This window comes from Gracilinanus agilis, chromosome 5 (genome assembly GCF_016433145.1).
Source record: "Gracilinanus agilis isolate LMUSP501 chromosome 5, AgileGrace, whole genome shotgun sequence".
NCBI lineage: Eukaryota > Metazoa > Chordata > Mammalia > Didelphimorphia > Didelphidae > Gracilinanus > Gracilinanus agilis.
In genome coordinates, this window is record NC_058134.1 from 96,906,064 (window position 1) to 96,925,881 (window position 19,818).

The 19,818-nt window shown below is 36.7% G+C and overlaps 1 protein-coding gene across 2 annotated transcripts in view; it reads right to left on the reverse strand.

Annotated features, from left to right (window-relative positions):
- Positions 1 to 19,099, reverse strand: part of NUB1 (negative regulator of ubiquitin like proteins 1) — a 32,674-nt gene extending 13,575 nt beyond the window's left edge. Inside the window, exons 1-8 of one of the 2 annotated variants that reach the window (XM_044677341.1) lie at positions 19,048 to 19,099; positions 14,058 to 14,175; positions 11,284 to 11,451; positions 9,295 to 9,353; positions 6,826 to 6,896; positions 4,312 to 4,494; positions 4,019 to 4,107; positions 3,015 to 3,121 (exon numbers count right to left, since the gene is read on the reverse strand). In XM_044677341.1, coding sequence (XP_044533276.1) covers positions 3,015 to 3,121; positions 4,019 to 4,107; positions 4,312 to 4,494; positions 6,826 to 6,896; positions 9,295 to 9,353; positions 11,284 to 11,451; positions 14,058 to 14,174 — 794 coding nt within the window. In that variant the 5' untranslated portion in view covers position 14,175; positions 19,048 to 19,099. Of the gene's footprint in view, positions 1 to 3,014; positions 3,122 to 4,018; positions 4,108 to 4,311; positions 4,495 to 6,825; positions 6,897 to 9,294; positions 9,354 to 11,283; positions 11,452 to 14,057; positions 14,176 to 18,538; positions 18,745 to 19,047 lie in introns of those variants that run through there. The other variant, XM_044677342.1, reaches the window with a different exon arrangement.
- Between the last annotated feature and the right edge of the window lie 719 nt (positions 19,100 to 19,818).

The following is a 19,818-nucleotide window of genomic DNA, read 5'->3' on the forward strand; positions in this document are numbered from 1 at the left end:
AGGTGCGCACTGGAACCTCTGCAGATAATTCTGTTGACCCTTGATTATGATGCAGTGGAAAAAACACTGACGTTGGTTTCAAATGACCTGGCTCAAATCCAAGCTCTGACACTATTTCCCTTCTCGACCTTAATTCTTGGAATTCTCTCTCCCCTCACTTTTCATTTTCCCTCTGGCTGCATTCCTTTGAATTTTCCACCTTGTCTACAGGAACATCATCACCTTGTGAGATCAAATCAGTTTTGGTACAAATCCCTCATCAAATCCCTTTGTCTCTCTGAGAGTAGGCAGGAGCAATGAGCTCCCAAACCTCCATTTAGGAAGGGGCCCAGGACAGTCATCTCTCTTCATTTCCCACTGGCTGCACTTCTCTGATTTCTCCACCATACCCTATCCATCCCAGAACCTTCTACCACATCCCCACTACTTTTCAGGTTCCCTCTGTGTGTTATCTTCTCCCATTAAATTATGTGTTTCTTGAGGTTAGGAACTATCTTTCTTTTTCATATTCATATCCCCAAAGTTTAGCAGCACCTAGCACATAGTATGTACTTGATAAATGTTTACTGACTGAATCGTATCTTCTCTCCTAGCTTTTCTCAGGTCTCAACTAAAATCCTGCCTTCTACAGAAAGGTTTTTCCAATCCCCCTTAATGCTAGAGCCTTCCCTCTAGAACTCCCTCAAATTTATTCTGTCTACATCTTGTTTGTACATAGTTATTCACCATATTGTCTCTCCATCAGGCTATAAGCTCCTTGAGAACAAAGACTGTTTTATTATAACCTTTATAACCCTAATGCTTCGTACTTACTAGAGTGCCTATACATAGTAGGCTACTAAAAATGCTTGCTAATTTGAGTTAATGTGTTTAAGAATTAAATCAGCTTTATAAGCTTTATATTAAGTAGATTCCTATGCAAAAAACATAGCAGAGTTCAGGAACCTGTGCTCCACAGCTATGACCTTTAGTTTCATTTGGTTGTTCCTTGAAATCAAAGTGAGCTAATATTTCTCTGGCAGCAGCCAATGCATACCAGAAAATGCATCTGTAGGCTGCTGGTATACCCCATCCAGAACTGACCAAATTTTATAAAAGCTGTGAACTTTGCTGGGAATTAATCATTCAAAGAGCCATTTTAACAGGTGCTTTACCCTGCTGCCTATTACTAACAGCCCAGTGAAGTCCAGTACTTGACAGAAAGAGTTTAACTCTAACTAAGCCACTGACCTGAAAAACTAGAATTAAATGACTCCATATCTTGACCCACATCCAAATCCTACTTTTGACCCAAATGACCTTGGATAAGTCCTTAAAACTCTCTAAGACTCTAACTAACATGATGGAGTTGTCCTAAACGTTCTCTAAGGTCTATTCCAGCTATAAACCTATAATCCTATGATTTCTACCTCATGTCTCTTTCTCTACCACTCCTCCACCACATCTCCAATTTTTTTCTCTTTCTTTTCCCTCCAATTCCAATTTTCCTCACATTCCCTCCTTCTCTCTCCTGATCATGACAGAAATGAAGTATACATTTCATTATATGCTCTACTTAACAAATCGTTTCATATCCCTTGCTTAGTATTAGCTTTTGGTATAAAAACTATTTTTCTCCTTACATATGGTACTTGAGTCATGTTTTTATATGAGGCAACAGGCATTTATAGAAAAGACTACAGTCTATAATAAATTCTAATTGTAGATTCCAATGACTAAAAGCCTTTTAAAATTTTAATGTAGGGGCAGCACAGTAGATAGAGCATTAGGCTTGGAGAGTTGGGAGGGCCTGACTTCGAATCTATATGATCTTGGACAAGTCACTTAATCCTGACTGCCTAACTATTGCTGCTCTTTTGTTTTAGAATTGATAGAAGGTAAGAGTTACCAAAAAAAAAAAAGCATCTATCCCCTATTTCTGGACACTTATCCCATAATAGCAAAAATAATGCATATTATTGCTTTAAAAATCACAAAATTAATTAATTAAAAATTAAATTAAAATTTTAAAAATATGCATAACCCAGTGAAATTGCTTGTCAACTCCAGGAGAGGGGAGGGAAAAGGGAAGGGAGACAAACAGAATCATATAACCATGGAAAAAGTAAAAAATAAAATTGAAATCACAAAAAAAATTTTTTAAACTTCCAAAGATTCCAATTACTATCAACAGGTTGAATGGAAATTCCCAGCCAGCAACCTAGTTCAGTTCCAGAGTTTCCAAAGTCACATAAAGCCTTAAACTGGAGCCACAGAGAAATTTTTCAGTTAGTTCCAAATCTAAGATACAAATAGTTTCATTCTGAAGGGCCTCTGGGGTTCTTATCTGTTCAAAGGAATCTTGCATAGATGATGATCTTATTTGACATTGGTCTTCTGAGATATTCTTTTCTTACCATGTATTATTTCTCCTACATGCTAAAGACAAAATGAAAAGGTACTAACAAAAATCCTAGAAATTGCTACAGGGGTAGGAAGATGTTTTGAAAACCCAGATATATCTTAATGAAATAGGCCAGACTCTTCACCAGTGTGTGTCCAAAAACTGGTCTAAAATTCTAGATAATGAAGAGATGCCCATCATTAATTCTCATTCATTTTCCTGAAGCTAGATACCCAACTAGAGATGTCTATTTCTTTTCTGTAAGTCTGTTCGTAAACAATAGGATCAAGTTTGTTTCAGTGCTTGAATTCTAGTCAACAAGCAAAGATTAAAGATGTTTTATGTTTAAATTTTTCTTAAAAGAAACATATCTTTGGGATAGGGTATACTATGGTATATTCAACGGATCCTTGTTACAACACTATCCTCTGGATCTAAGATGTGAAACTCTGTTACAGCTGAAAGTATATTATTAAGAAGAATTTCTACATAAAGTTAAGTTAAAGGAAGCAATATTTACTTACAGGCCCCATTTCACCACTATGTAGGTTTGAAATATGATATGAAAAAAAAAGGATTGTGTCATTTCTCTAAAAATGAATGATGAATTAAGGCGTCTAAAAATTCTTACCAGAAATATTTGTCAGCATCCAGCAGACAGGGCAATGCTATTCCATATTCTTTCCTTTTCAGAAATGCTCGACCCTTTTCATGATATCCCATAGCTAACATAAGGGCCTAGAGGGAAAAATGGATTGGAAAAGCTACTATTATAATTCAAGGCAATGGAAAATTTCCATTTGTGTGTCTAAAAATGGTAAAATGTATCCTAAATATCAACCAAGGCAGATCATAACTCAATCTAAAAGCCAAGTGAAGTTAAAAGGAAAAGAAAACTGATTTCTACAGAATTTTTAATATTGAAAGATCTCAAGAAATGAAGCTCCTAACTTGTCATTATATAAAAAAAAAACAGCTATCTCAATTTAATCAAGCTCATAAAAGCAGCAACAAATAGTCATAATAAGTATTTCTAAATTTTACTTTATGAATTAGCAGAAGCTTTATACTCAACTTTTCATTTCAGGATGATGGTATGTACAGCCCAAGTTTAAATGCTACATGGGTACACACAACTATGAAAAACTTTCAAGGAATACTATAAGACCTTTGGGGAATTAATACATACTTCAATTTCTGTTCTTAATCCCAAAATTTAGTTCTGGATCTTTTATTTATATCATCATTGATATTTCCAATCCCACTAAAAAAAGTTCTTGAAAAAAAATATCTAAAATGGCAAATTTTATTGCATCTGAACCCATTTAAGAAATAAGCTTGTGAACTTTGTCATGTGGGTAAATCACTGAAACCTTCAACTACTAAATTCCTCACAAGCATAGACAATATTAGAGGAGAGCACCTACATTTTGAGTTCCTTTATTTAAAATCATAGAATTACTTTCCCCTGGGAATAGCTCCACATTACAATTATTACATGCCCTCTTTGCAGGACCATGAAAAGATGGCTATTAATTGATCCTATTTATTAAACTGAGACTAAGTACTAGGAAAAACTTCACATTTTCACTTACACAAAATCAGAAAATGAACTATGAAATTCCTAGTACTTACTTTTTTTTCTGCTGTGGGTATTTTGATTGATCTGCCTGTCTGATTAGCTATTTCTAAGTATGGAGTTGTTTCAGGATCCACAGTCTCAGCTGCAACAAAACAAAAATAAATTTCTCCTAGTTTTCAGACAACAATGGTGAGACAGAACAATAGATAAACCAAATTGCCAAGTATAAAGGCTTTGCCAATCAAAAGGTAGATAACAAACATGCTAAGCCAATGAAACATGCTTGTGTTCTGCTGTGAACCTAATAAAAGAACTAAGTTTTCTTTTAATAAATGAAGGTACACACCTCTCTGTGCCAGTATCTCTAGGCCTCTCTTTGTTCTCTGCATCCTCTTTTCTTTCTTGTCAGCTTCATTTTGCTCTAGTTCTTCTTCCTGAAGATTCCTTCGGGCGTCTTCTTCAGACTGTTTGAGTTCAAGCACCATCGCTTTCACATTGTGTGTAACACCTTGCTCTTCCAGGGTTTTCCCTACAGAAGTGGAGTTACAGATGAGGAGAAACATTCAATCCATTGGCTCAGAGACCAGCTGCAGGACCTCCTCTATGAATCTTACTTTCTTCACCTATAAAGTAGAGCTAATAATATCTACATTAAATATTTTATAAGATTTCTAAGGAAAGTACTTTATTAACTTTAAAGCACCACAGAAATGTGAATGAATAAAAAAAGCATTTCACTGGTGCAGCAGATGAGAGCTGGGCCTAGAGTCAGGAAGATCTGAATGCAAATCCTGCCTCAGACACTAACTGTGTGATCCTGGGCAAGACATATAACTGTCATCTGCCTCAGTTTCCTTATCTTTAAAATAGGGGTAATAATAGCATCTATCTCCCAAGGCTTATCATGAGGATAAAATGAGATACTATTGTTAAAGCACTCTACAAACCTAAAAGCATTAAAAAATGCTAGCTGATGTTGTTATTAAGCACTTACTATATGTCAAATGAGGAAACCGAGGCAAAGAGGGATAAATGATTTCCCTGAGTCACATAGTGAGGAAGATCTGAGGCCAGATTTGAACTTTTAGTCTTCCTGACCCCAGGCCCAGTACTCTTATCCATTGTACCACCTAGCTGCCCTTCTGTTGATTTGGAGAATGAAATGGCAAATTACTCTAGTAGCTCTGCCAAGTAGATCCTAAATGGGGTCATGGAGAGTCAGATATGACTGAAAAATAACAATAAAATGTGTCAAATAGCAAGGATTAAAAAAAAAGACAGTCCCTGCCCTCAGGGGATTTACACACTACCAGGAAAAAAACATATTTTATATATATACATACATATATATACACATACATATATACATATATACATATATATATGTAATATAAAACATAAATATACATATGTATATATTTAAATGACATGGTCAGGGAAAGATACTTTGTTTTGGAAAGTTACAGGGGTGATGAGGGGAGCCAAAGTGGAGTGTGAATCACAGCCTTTCCAGTAGAGATCACAGAATGGATTTGACTATTGTTCCAAGACTGGAAAATGAAAGAGAGGGAAAGAAGGAAAACCTAAAGAGGAGAAAGCCAGGAAGTGAAGTGCAATGTGGCTATAACCTCTGAATGGCACTATGAAAGAACTCAGATTTCATCTAGGGAAAATGGGTAGGAAATCATGAGTTTCTGAACAATGTCTTAACTTTGACATGATCGAAATGAAATTTTAAGATTATTCTGACAATTGTGTGCAAGTTAGACTTGAAGGAGAAATGTTAAGTTTTTTAATAATCTAGTTAGGATAAAAATCTGAGCTAGATTTCTATTTGTGAGAATGAAAATGTAAGAAAGTGATACTATGAAGAAAGAATCAATGGTAGTTGGTGACTAATGATCTATAGAGGGTTAGGATAAAGAGATAATTGTGAGATTGGACCAATGGAAGACATGTGCCATCCAAAGCAATAAGGAAGCAATGGTTTGAGTCTATCAGGCAGCTGAAAGCAGGCACATCAGGGCTGGAGATGAGAATGTGGGTGCTATATAAAAAAGTAATGGTTGATGGGGGCAGCTGGGTAGCTCAGTGGATTGAGAGTCAGGCCTAGAGACAGGAGGTCCTAAGTTCAAATCCGACCTCAGCCACTTCCCAGCTGTGTGACCCTGGGCAAGTCACTTGACCCCCATTTCCCACCCTTACCACTCTTCCACCTATGAGACAATACACCAAAAGTTAAGGGTTTAAAAAAAAAAAAAAAGTAATGGTTGAAACTATTGGAATAAATGAAAGCACTAATGGAGAGAAAAAACAGAGAAGTGCAAATGATCAGGAACTGAGAGGAATATTAGGCGGTTGGTAAAAGGCATAAATGAGGAAAAGAACCAAGATAAACATAAGATCATGGGAAATAAAGAGAGAAAAAAATAGTGTCAAAAAGATGGAAATAAACAGTACCAAATGTTGATAAGAATAAATAAAGCTTTGAGGGAAGGGCTAGGTTGTTTCTGTGTGCTTAAATACTTCAGCACTTAGAGCAGTACACTGTTCACAGTATTAGTTGGAAATTGAGAGCTAAGAAAATTATACTGAGAGGGGTAGGCAGTCCCCATTGAACTTTACAAGTTCAAATTCAGGAGAGTGAAAAGGTGCAAGGCAGAAAGCAGTGAGAGTTCTAATTGCTATTTTTCTCAATACAAAAAATGGTTTAAATGATTTTCATAGGGATAAAAAGGACTGAATGTAGGTATTGACTCTCAGCTCAGTGATCTAGGCCATGTAATTAGTGAAGAGGAAAAATTCAAAATTCTACACTGTTTAGTGGTATGAATTAATTTTTTACTTACTCAATACATACCTAATTGAAGCTGCTTCTTATTTATAACTATTTTAATGTAGTTTTCTTGAAATCCAAAGGATTCAGCTATTCTACAAAATAAAATGGACAAAAGACTATTAGAAAATACAAATGTTTATATTACATTAACTATAAAACAGATTTTAATTTTCACAAATGGAAATAAAGTCTACCAGAACAGGGAAAGTTTCCATTTTTCTGAAAGAATCAGGAAGATTCTACATTACTATTCATATAAAATATTGGACTTTCATAAGGACAATAAGGACATAAGGACAATAATGCTAATCAAGATCTTCAAGATAATAGGCTTGGGAAGTCACTTACACTCTCTTAAGTGAGAAAGCAAGAAAGCTAAGGTCATTTTGTATGAGCTGCTGCTTGTTATAGTTATGTGGTTCAAATTAAAGTATACTATATAGAAAAACATATTGAAACTATAAAGTGCTATGTACCCATGAATAGTTATTTTCACTAGTAAGACTAAAAACCAAAAACCATCAGGAAAAATAACCAGCAAATATATTTATCAGAATTTGAGTTTTCAATTCTCCTTTAAAAAGTAACTTTGTTTAATCAAACACTTAATGTATATCTTAGTAAATCAAAATATAAAAATCATATATAGTTGCAAATACATTTCAATTTAGTATTCTATTACAAGCAATACAAAAATGTAGATATAGGATAATTCATTAATTTCATCTTCCTTGAAATGGCTAGTTTGTAAAAAAATATATATGAATATTTTCCTTTTCAATTGAAACTAACAAGTGAGTAAAATACAGAAAACGTAATTTGCCATTATTTATGTTAAAATTTTCTTTAAAGGTATTTTTAAAACACAATTCAATTTAAAAAACAATTTACAATAACTTTTCAGGGTCATTTCTGCATAAAAGGTATACCTAAGACAGCGTCTGCTTTTCACCATTTTGCTTTCATAAATTCACTGTCACAAACACAAATTCAACTAGTATGAGTGTCACCTAGTGTTAAAATATGGTAACTACAGATATTTGTTACCCAAAGTCAAGAGATTCTTTTGAATCATGTTTACCAGATTTCTAAAATGATTCTCATCATAATTCAAGGGTCACCTAATGAGCATTATACTTTTTTTGGAGGGAGGAGGAGGTCATATAACCACCATGCAAGCAGATATCACTTGCTCCTTCTTTTAGAAATATCAAGAAAGCATCTTAAAATTATCCTAGCCTGAAGCTTTTGGACTAATATTAATCTTTCTTTAACTGTCAATTGTGAATCAATGTTCTCTCCCCTCTTCCAGACCCAATCTACAAAGAAAGATTAATTCTTTCTGAGTTAGTTATAGTTATGAGTAGACCACAATGTACTTGATTGATCCACCTTGGAAACAATTTTTCTCCCTTTCTCTCCCCTCCTCTTCCTTCCCCTATCCTTTCCCAACTTTGCCCTTCTCCCCTTGATATTTAAATAGAAATCTAAATTACAAAAATTATTCCTAGTAGACTTTGGTCTAAAATCCAGAATAAAAGATTTAAACAGGAAGAGGTTAGCTGAACAGAAGAGAGTTACTCCTACCTGTTCTAGTTTTCATGGAGGAGCCAAGCTAGAACAGAGCTAACTCAATGCAATCTTCTACTGCTCTTTCCTGGATCCTAACCCTATATATAGGCTACTAAGCAGGAGCAGATGTTGGCCTATAGTGTCAAGAAGACTTGGGTTCAAGTTCTACTTACAACCCTAGGCAAATAGCTTAAGTTCTCAGTGTCCCAGGCAGCAATCTAAGGCTATAAGTGGTAGAGCACCTGCTGATTTGAATGGTACAAATTATCTGAAACTTCCTATACTTATGCAATCACACCTATAGTTAAAAAAAGAAAAACCTGGAGGGGAGGGAGGGAAGGAAAAAAAGTAGGGAGGGGGAAGAAGGGAGAGAGAGAGAGAGAGAAAAAAAGACAGAGAGAGAGAGAGACAGAGACAGAGAGACAGAGAGAGACAGAGAAAGATTACCTAGTGTTCAAAGTACTTAGCACTCAAAAATACAAATAAATAAAATGACCTATTAATTAAATCTCAACATTCCCTTAAGTTAGCATCCTGGATTTAAAGTGTGAAGAGACACTTAAAGATGAGAAAAATAAGTCTCAAAGAAGTTAAATGACTTGCTGACAGTCACACAGGTTCTACCAAAGCAGAGTTAGGACTGGATTTCAAGGTTCTACCCACTGAACAGACCCACTTTTTTCACGTTATAAATACAAAGTCTGAGTTGATCAGCAGTTGAAATATCTACCTTGGATTATACAGCAAACAGTATATAATCCAGTCTAATGGAACCAGAATATAAAAGTGTATGTATGTGTCTACATATGTATGTGCATGTATGTATATATATATGTATACATGTATATGTAAAAAAGTATATAAATATATAAAGACTCGATAAGAAAAGTAGAAATAAGACTTTTTTTTTTAACTTACTGTGATCTCAGTTCTTTGCCAGTGATGTGTAGTTTGGTTTCCAACAAGCTTTTCTTATCCTAAGATAAAATTTTTTAAAATTACAATTATGACTCCCCATGTACTTCATTTTACATTTTTCTGATCTACTATTCTTTTCTGTCAAGAAGGCCTTGTATAGATTGTTGTGACACATATAACAATGGATACAGGATTCTAAGAAAGTTACAACTGTTGCAAGGCCAAAACTAGAGCCTATATACAAGATTTCAAGCTGACAGCTAACCGAAAAGCACAACAATATTACCAAAATCACTACATATTGAACTGATGCTTTAGTTATCTCCCCTGGAACCAAGGCAGATGATTTAGGGAAGCTCATCAATAAAATAACCAAGAGGAAAGAGATTAAGAAAATATTAAAATCCACTTTTCTGCCACCAGGATAGTAAAATGTCTTTGGCAACTATTAGAAACTGAACAATGGAAGCACATCCCCATGAATTTTCATTTTTTCATCACTTAAAAAAACCCAAAACTATATACTTATGAACTGAAGTAGTCCACATGTTCAGAATAAATGCCTTGGTTTCCCTACTGACTTCTTTAAGGTATAGCAGAACTCTGAAAAATACTGTTTTGGTTATACATGAACAAAATCATATTATAAATGGTGGAAATACCTATAAACTACTTGTATCTACACATCTGGCCCATGAAGCATGTGGGCTTGCTTAGCATCTTCTCTTTGGAGTTTCTAAGTATTAAGAAGCTATGATTGAGAATTGAGAGGTTCCTATTCCCTATTATACTGTCTTTGGACTGGATAATTTGGGAGGGGACTTGCAGTAGCAAGATGAGAGAGATGTTCCTCTAGTCAGGTACTGGAATTAAGGGGTAGCTTTCCTATATCTGTCACCATGAAGAGAGGGCACATCTAATCCTATACCCTCAGAACTCTCTTTTGGGGAGAAAGTGGGTCTCACCCTCCCCAGAGGACCATTCCCTAAGTAGCAAGGGTCCTAAAATCTCTGGAAAGAAGCACCTATCCTTTCTACCACTGCTTTTTCTTTGTACACAAAATCAGATTTACAAGTGATCTATTTCAACTCCCTCATTTTGCAAATGAGAAAACTAGGAATTAGAGTGACTAGGTGCTCAAGGCTGGTAAATTATCAAAGCCAGAATCTGAACACAGGTCCTCGGACTCCAAGTACATACACTTGTCCCTTGCTTGGATTCCCTTCTTTAGCCTCAGTCCTGTCTATTGTTTCTATTTTTCTGTAGTTATACGTTTGCAACAGTGACATTTTCTACAATTTTTCATCATAAAAGTATTTAAGCTATATATTGTGGGTTTAGAAGTTTTTTTGTAAGCTAACCTGAGAACTTCACCAACACTTTTTTTCTCTTTTATTTTTTTCCTTTATTTATTCCAGTAATAAATTTACATATAAGTTTTTCAAGGTTACATGATTCATGTTGTGTCTCTCCCCTTTTCCCTTCCCCCCCCTCCTGGAATTGACAAGCAATTCCACTTTAACCAACACATAAGAACATAAATAACACATAAATAAATAAGAAAATGTATTTCAAGTTCCAAACAACTGACTTAGAAACACTTGGCATACAATCTGCTTGTAAGTCAAGGATTTCTCATATAGGAAAATAATGGCTAAAAATCATATTAGGGCTTCCACTTATCTTCTTATCCCTGAGATGTCATAGTCAATTCTATTATATTTGACTTTTAGTAAGATGAAGAGAAACTTGTTTCATTATTAGGTTAAGATGTCAATGCATTACATTAAAATCTATATTGCATGTCTTTATATTATTACTCAAGTTTAAGTGACTACTAAGATGAAGTCCTCTTAAGATTTCTTTAAAAATAGTTGTTTTTCAATTTTGAAAAATCTTAATGGCTCTAGCTACTACAATTTCAAAATCACAATTTTCTTGATCATTGGTCAATAATGAGCATTGATACTAATAAAAATAATTACTTACTTTTCTTAGTCGTGGAGGCAAGAATACCTCAATTGTAGCAATACCTGTGGTTTTAAAATTTTCATTTCCTGTTCCACGTTCAATTGCTTTACACCGTATTTCTTCAATAATTTTTTCTATCTCATTTTCACAGCATTCTAGCTTGTCTGAATATTTCTTTGCAAGTTCCTGTCAAAAATTTACAAAACATAGCTTAAAGCAAAGCTACTAGATTTTAAACAAATAATGCAACAGAAAAAAAGTTCTCAACAAACCAAGAAGCTAGATGTTAACAGAAACAAAGCATGCAGAACTTTGTGAAATAATCAACTCTATTGAGTAGGGGTCACTCCTATTCTAGTGTAAGATCCCATCTGGGAGAGCCACGTTTTGGGAGATATAGAGAATTTAAAGAGGATTCAGGAACAAAACAAACAAACTGAAGAGCTATTTGTCCTACAAGGAAAAGCCAAAACAACTGAGATTGTTCAGAAAAGAAAGCTAATTAGTGACTTAACTGTCTTCAGTAATATGAAGGATTATTTTAAGGAAGATGGTGACCAAGTGTACTCCATCTCCACTAAGGAGAAAAGAAGAGAAAATAGATTTAAATTACAGTGAAGGAGGAACAATTCAGAAAAGCGTAAGAAACAACTTTTTGATCATAGGAGTTCTAAGATAATGGAATGAATGGTAAAATAATTACTCATAGAGAGCTTTAGAACTGTGGAAAGAAAAATGACCATCGTTTTAGAACATTAGAAGCTTCAAGGATATTTATATATACATAAGTATATCTCAAATCCTAGAGTCCTCAACGGGGAGCTACTCAAAGTAATTTTATTCCACAGAATCACTCTTAGGTGATCAGACATATAGAACTGAGAAAGATATTCTGGAGGTTAAAAAGCTGTCTTCAATTCTAGTATACCTAATGCAGAAGTCATTTAACTAGAAATCTCAACTATTTGGAAAACAGACAACAAGAAAGACCTCATAGCAAAAAGAGATTTCAAGTATTTTAATCATAAGAAAGTATCTCAAGCCATCACTCTTAAGCCTACTAACTCTTTTTTTAAACACAATTCTAATATGAGTGATTATCTAGATTCCCACATAGATTTAGAAGCTATAAATCTGACGGAAGAGTAGGCTTTCTAGGTGAAGAGATAATAACAAGAAATCCCAGCTGACAGTGAAGAAAAACAACAAAAAACATAGCAGTCTAGCCTATTGCCTAATATACCTGAATGGCCCCAGAGTCTTCACTGTGTTAAAGCAGAGTACAAAATTAGTATTCATAATAATGATTTGTGGTCATCAAATGATGTTTAAATTATGTTGTAAAGATTTTAACAAGAAATGTGTAGTATATTTTGCAAAGATGTCATTAAAGAAGTTTAAAGTTTAGTTTCTCTGAATAACACGGTAAGTTTTATCAGTATGGAACAACTCATTCCAGGAAAATGCTAAATAAATTAAATATTACGATTATTAGTATAATTCCATGGATCTTTTATCTCATTCATATAGGTACTCCCTCAGTGCATATGACAACCCACCTTTTCATCCAGGTCCATTAACCACATTTTCCTAATTGATGACACTGCAGGAATATCAATGGAACACTCAGACAATCCATTAGTTATTCCTTACTCTTGATTCATAACCAGTCAACCCCCTTTTTAAGTTTTTCCCTTCACAGTGGATATATGATCTTATAGATAAGAGAAGTGTGCTCAAATAATGCAGATCACAACCCATCTATGCTTTCTTATCCTTTCTGAGTCTCATCCACCCATGTCCTCCCATAAATCTTCCATAAAAAAACTACCCCATATAGTAAGAGGCCTTTAAGTGGCATGATGGATAGAGTGCCAGTTCTGAAGTCAGGAAGAATCATCTTCCCCGAGTTCAAATCTAGCCTGAGATACTAGCTGTGTGACCCTGGGTAAGCCACTTAACCCTATTTGCCTCATTTTCCCCACATGTAAAATGAGCCAGAGAAGGAACTAGCACTCTAGTATCTTTGCCAGGAAAACCTCAAACAGGGTAATGAAGAATCAGACATGACTGAATAAGACTTTTATATTCTATATATATCAGGTAAGAAAAGTAAGTAGGCCATCTGAAGGTTAGAGTACCAAAAAAAATTAAAATGTATTTTTATAATGGGTAACAATAAAAAGGAGTCAAAGGAGGTCACTAAGAAAATTTAATCAGTAACTAATTGGTACTCTACTACTAAGCTATGATATCAATTATCTATGTTTCTTTCAATATTATTTCATTAACTAAGAAAAAACTCTTAATTTTAATAACTTTTTTATTCTTTTTATATTTAATTTTTTATATTATATGATAATTTATTATCGTAGAAAATACATGAGAAATCAAAGACTTCATTGTCATTATAGATGGGATCTTACTGAAAAGATTCAAAAAGACAAGGATGCTCTGTGGAGAAATGTTGGTATTAAGTTGCTATCTGTTTCGGGCAGCTAGATGGCAAATCTGGATACTTCCTAGCTGTGTGACCCTGGGTATAGGTCACTTATCCAATTACCTAGACCTTAGCACTTTTCTGCCTTGGAACTGATACTTAGTATCGATTACAAGAGAGAAGGTAAAGATTGTTTAAGTTGATACTTGTTTTCAGCAAAAGTCTAAGAGAGAGTCTGTGTTTCATGTGGTCATAATTCTGACACTTGAGGTATCTTCAATAATCACTTCACCAAATAACAGATATGAATTACTGACCAGTTTTGATGTTTTGTAAGAAAATGTTTTAATACCTTCAATACCAAACCAGCTTCTTTGTTCTCAGTTGTATATGGAGGTTTCCAAAGTTGAATTTTGTCTTCCCTTAAGAAGTGGGTCAGTTTTGCTTGCAGATATTTCTTTTGTGCCATCCTTTAAAAGAAAAAAAAATTTATTTTTAAAGTATAAATAGAACTCACAGTGTGTCAATATTGTCTTTTTGGCCTAGAATAATCAGTTACCTACTCCCAGGTAATAACTGAATTAGGGAAATGTTTTCATTTCAACTTCTTTCCTGTATAAACTTTTTTATTAGAGCTGCCAAAAAGTGCTAAGATTTGTGGGTCAAAATTTTGTCTCCTTTAGATCCCCTTTCTCATCCTCTAAATTCTTTTGTTTCCTATCTTTTTAACCCATTGTCAGACTCAAATTATAGTACAAAAAGGAAGAGATAAATTCTTTTAGAAAACCAAAACATTTTAGATTTCTTTCTTAAAGCAGACCTGAATTTTTAAAAATCACAAAAAATTAATTTGTATATAAAATGCTAATATCAAACATACCTCATTCCCTAATTAGTGGATGTTATTCTGTTATGTCAGTATGCTTACTACCTGAGATACTTCAGTCAAGCAATATGTTTTTTATTAATCCTTGTATCAAAGACAGAGAAGACTGAGTACAAAGGCACAATCAAAGTACCCCACACTACTAAAAGACAAATGGAAGCAAGAAGAGGTAATCTTGGTGCTGGGTCAACAGGTTTCTTTTCTTCTGTGGTTAACTGCTAACTGCAATGATCATTCCTGAGCCTCTCTACTTTTGTGCCTCCATGTTGTTCCAAAGTTCTCCAAAAACACCCTCCCAAAACTATAAAGAGGTTTCATTCTATTCATATCTTAGGGAAACCAATGTACCACTCAGACTCTTTTTTTCTCATTTTCCCTACATGACCAAAAAAGAGACAAGGCAGATATACAATGTGTAGAGAAAACATAAGGATGTTATGGACAAGGTACACAGGACTGGTACCAAAAGCATTCAAAAAATAAAGATTAAGGTTATACACTGAGTGTAAGGAAACTTTTTTCCTATCTAAAATTAAATGTAAAATGCATATTAGTTGAGGTAAAGGAAGTTCAAAGAATGAAAAGGCAATTGTTTATTAAGCTCTGACTATAAGCATGGCACCATTCTACAACCTACAACGTGGATACAAAAACAAAAGCAATGCAGTTTAAGAGCTTACTTTCTAATACAGATAACAACACATACAGAGGAATAGTGGCCAGGGAAGAGGGTTTTTGTTCCACAAATAACAAGTACGAAGAATAGAAAAGATGTGAGAAAAGGAGAAAAGGGTAAATAATGCCTAAAAAGAGAAAGGAAAGAATTAGTGTGAGGAAAGGGAAAGTTAAAATAGGGTATGGGGGAGGGGGAGCATATCTGAAAGACCCATTCAGTAAGTTCTAAATTGTTAAAAAGTCACTCCTCAAACTTGAAATAGCTTTATTTGGGACATTATCACCTTTTTCAACTCTCTTTTAAAATACCAGTTAACCACTCCTCACAATTCTTCAACTATTCCTTATTAATAAATCAGCTTTCTGAGACTAAGTATTTCTCAGGAAGGCATCAGTTTAGAGCAATTTTTGCCTATCCAATTTTTTTTAACTACTAAAAGATCTTAATTCTCAAAACCCTTTAAAATTATCCTTCCTGCTCCATGCTCCCACTGTTCACTGTTCTCTTTGCCCCCCATAAGTTTCCATCTAGGTAGCAGAAAGGTAATTTAGACCTTATCAGTCTGGGTTGAAAGATGCTGCTCTAAATGGAATAGCCATAGTTAGTGGGAGAAGGAAGAATATTCCCCCTGGGCTAGTAGCAGGAACTGCAACAATATTACCCAAAGGGTATGAAATCAAACTAACTCTGGCCAGAAATTTGCTAATCTCTGGTACAGAGGAACCATTATCAAATGGATACAGTTACTTAAAGATACATTTTCACTGAATACCTAGCTAGATTCTCTGATACTAAATTCATGCATTCTTTTTTTTTTTCTAATACTATGAAAGCCTTCACTTGCCCTTGTTAGGCAATCCACCATCTCTTTCCTCTTTCATTTAATGAGGGGGGGGGGGGGGGAGGAACAACTGCCTACACCAGACGTCTCCACTTCCCCATTACCCACATCTTGCTTTGTATCTGATTTCCAACCCCACCACTCTACTGAAACTGCTCTAATCTCAAGTGGCTTCCTCCTCACCAAATTCAATGGTATTTCGTTCAGTTATCAACCTCCTTTACCTCTGGCCCTGCATCTTATTTGTCTCCCGTTGGTTTCCAAGTTGCCACTCCTTCAAGTTGTTCTCTTTTTCCCTCTTCCCAGCACTTTTTAGTATAATCTACAAGTTTCAGAATTTGGTTCTCTTCTCTCCCTCAGTGACACAAGTTAGGGCTTCAAATACTACTTGTATGAAAATTAATTCAAAATCTATCACTAGTCCCAACCTCTATTCTGAAATTTTAATCTAGATCTCCCCAGCTGCCTAAAGGGAATCTCCACCTGGGTATCCTAGCAACACCTCAGATTCAATATGTCCAAAACTCAACTTATCTTTTTCCCCAAACTTGTTCCTCCTCCTATTATTTCTGCCTGTGGCATCTTAAGTTGAGACTCTCATTTTGGTAATCTCTCTGCTATCTTAGATTCTTTACCCCTCCCTTATTTCTCATATCCAATCAATCATTTACCAAGTCCTGTTGATTCTAACTACTTGATCAGGTCATTATTACTACCTGCCTAGACCATATCCTTATAGGTCATTCTAATCTCCACTCTTTCCACCTTTTAACATATCCTTTCTGTTGCTGACAGAACAATCTTTTTTTTACACATATATCTGGTCATACCATGCACTGTTTCGAAATTCTTTAACAGTTCCCTATTAATTATCAAGAAAAGGCCATATTTCTTTGCTTAGTAGTCAAAGCTCTCCATAACTTGGTACCATCTCACTTTTTTCTCATATTACCCTAATTCCATGTACTTACACACTCATCAAATAAAACAATCATCTGTTTCCTACCAACATTAAATTCTTATGCTTCCACTCAGGCTACCCAGAATGTCCTCCCTTCTTCTATGGGTTGAATTCTCATCCATCCTTTAAAGCCCAAGCCAAATGCCTCCTCTTCCATGTAAACAACTTTTCTCATCTCGCACAGCACTTTATTTTGTGACTCTTTAATACATTTATTATGTGATACTGGGTAGTCCGTTCAACTGAAAACAGTAAGAAATGAATATTTCTCTAGCCTATAAACAAAACTCTTTCCAGTCTTCTGCTTAAAAGAGTACAGAAAGCCAAGAAAAGACCTTTTTAAAGATAAAAGTGTTAAGGTGATAACTAAACTTAACTCTAGACTAATTAGGATCCTGGTGTTCCCCAAGAAATTTGGAGACCAACCTAAGGGCAGTGTCTTCTTTTGTATTCACGATTAAGATACTGTTTACAAAGTAAAAACTTTTTTAATCCTTAACACCAAGGCCAAAGAATGAGGGGAAGGGGGAAGCCTTAGATACTTACTAGCTGTGTGACCCTGGGCAATTCACTTCTGCCCTGTTTACCTCAGTTTCCTCATCTGTAAAATGAGCTGGAGAAGGAAAAGGCAAACCACTCAAGTATCTTTACCACAAAAACCCTAAATGGGGGACACATAAAGTTGGACACCACTGAAATGACTGAACAACAATAAGGAAGAAACAGTGATTACTGTTTTGGAATGTTAAAAACAAAATTGTATTTTGAGGCATTATATATAACCTGTTCCTTGTTGAAGCTCAGAGAAGTTAAATGACTAACTGAAAGCCATATAGGTAGCATAGCAAGTTTTTGGAACCAAGTCCTCTGATTCTCTCGGGTAATGAGGGGTTCCTAGGGACTGAACAGCTGTGATCTATGGATCTGGCATGAAAGCTAACAAAGCTGCACCCTACAATACAAAACTGAAAATGAAATTTTGTTAAAGTGCCATTTCATTGCCAGGGACAAAGAATACTTAAGTTTTGTTTTCACTTTTGCAATAAGTTGACAAAAAGTTAAAACCTTTCCAAATCTTCCTAACTACATACCTAGAATGCTTATACTTTTACTCTTCGTATGAAATGTAACAAAATCTTGGAGAGGAATCGTTAGAGGAAAATCTAATTCCTCGAAGCTAGGATTTTGGAAAATGATGTTCACCTACTCCTTGATTGAACTACGCCCGAAGTCTAGAAGACAGAATCTACTTGTTGACTAGAGATAAACCCTAAATGACACACCCAGTACTTCGGATTTGGTTTTCATTACGTTTTCATTTTGTTGTGGTTTCAATTATAAAGTTATAAAGTTCAACCAGAAGCTTAACTAAGTACCCAATTTGCCCCAATTGGGGTCTTACAAAGACCTTTTCTTCCAGTGCCTCGGCCACTCCCATCACAGTGCCACCTACCCAACTTCGTCCTTACCCGGGGCGGATTTGCCTTTCCTGGGTGACCAGGGTAAGGGGTTTCCGGAAGTGACCACCCCCTCCTGAGTGCCCGGAGGTTTGGAAGGAGGGGGACCAGGGGAGACGTGTCTGCTTCTGCAGACAAGAACGAGGATGGAAGGATGGATGGCTGGAAGGAAAGAAGGAAGGATGGACCTTCTCGAAGCCCTAGCCCTCGGCGCAGGAGGGGAAAGGAGGCGGGCCCGACCTGCCCCGCCCTGTTCCCGGTGGGTCGGTCAGCTCCCCCGGGAGTCACTTCGTCCGCCTGGAGCCGGCTCCCCTCACACCGGAGCTCCCCGAAGGAGCTCCGCAGTCCCGGGAGGCTCTCAGGGGGCGGTGTGGGGCGTGTCCACGGGGCGCAGCCGGAGCCGACACCCCGGGAGGCTGTGCTGACAGAAGGCAGAGAGGCAGGATAGCCTGAGTCTGCCACTCGGCCCCCTGACTCAGCCCAGCCCAGCCCACCCCGGGCCGGGCCGAAGCCTCACTCACCTGAGCGGCGCTACGGTCAGAGCTCGCCAGCGCTCCGGAAAGTCCCCGGATGGAGCGGGTCGCTGTTTGTTTTCGTTCCGGGTGAAACCGGCTCCTCCTCCTTCTCCCCCCACCCCCCCATCCCGCCTCCCGGCACTGAGCCTCGTGCTGGTGCCCGGTGGGGAGAGGGCGGGGGCGAAAAAGAGGGGGAGGAGCCCAGACCGGCTCGGGCCACTAGGCTGGAGGAGTGTGTCACGTGATTAGTGTCCTCCCTCTGCCACCCCCACCCCTTTCCCGACCAACCGACGCTCCTCGGACCTGGCGTGAAGATGTGGGCGAGTGAAAGCCCGAAGGTTCTCCCCCTTCCCCCCTTCCCCCTCCCCTCTCCCTAGTTCCTAAGTGGCCACCTGTTGTCACGGCGCCCTAGGTGACTTTAGAGCCTCAGTTTCCTCATCTGTAAAATGAACCCCAGAGGCCAAGATTCTGGCTTAGGTTTAAGTGTCGCAGCTTGAGATCTCACCTACAAGAAGCTTCTTGTGGATCTATTATCTCCCATTTCTCCTATAAAGGGAAGGACGCATATATAGCTCCTTCGTACTTAGCGTTTTGCGTGTTTTCTCCTTTAGGATGTAGAGACTCCTTGAGGACCAGGGCTGGGTTTGTTTTTTTGAGCCCACCAAAGAGCGCTAGGACTGTGCTCAAAAGTCCTGGCTTAAGGAGGCAGCTGGATGGCTCAGTGGATTAAGAGCCAGGCCTAAAGACTGGAAGGTCCTAGGTTCGAGGCACTTCCTA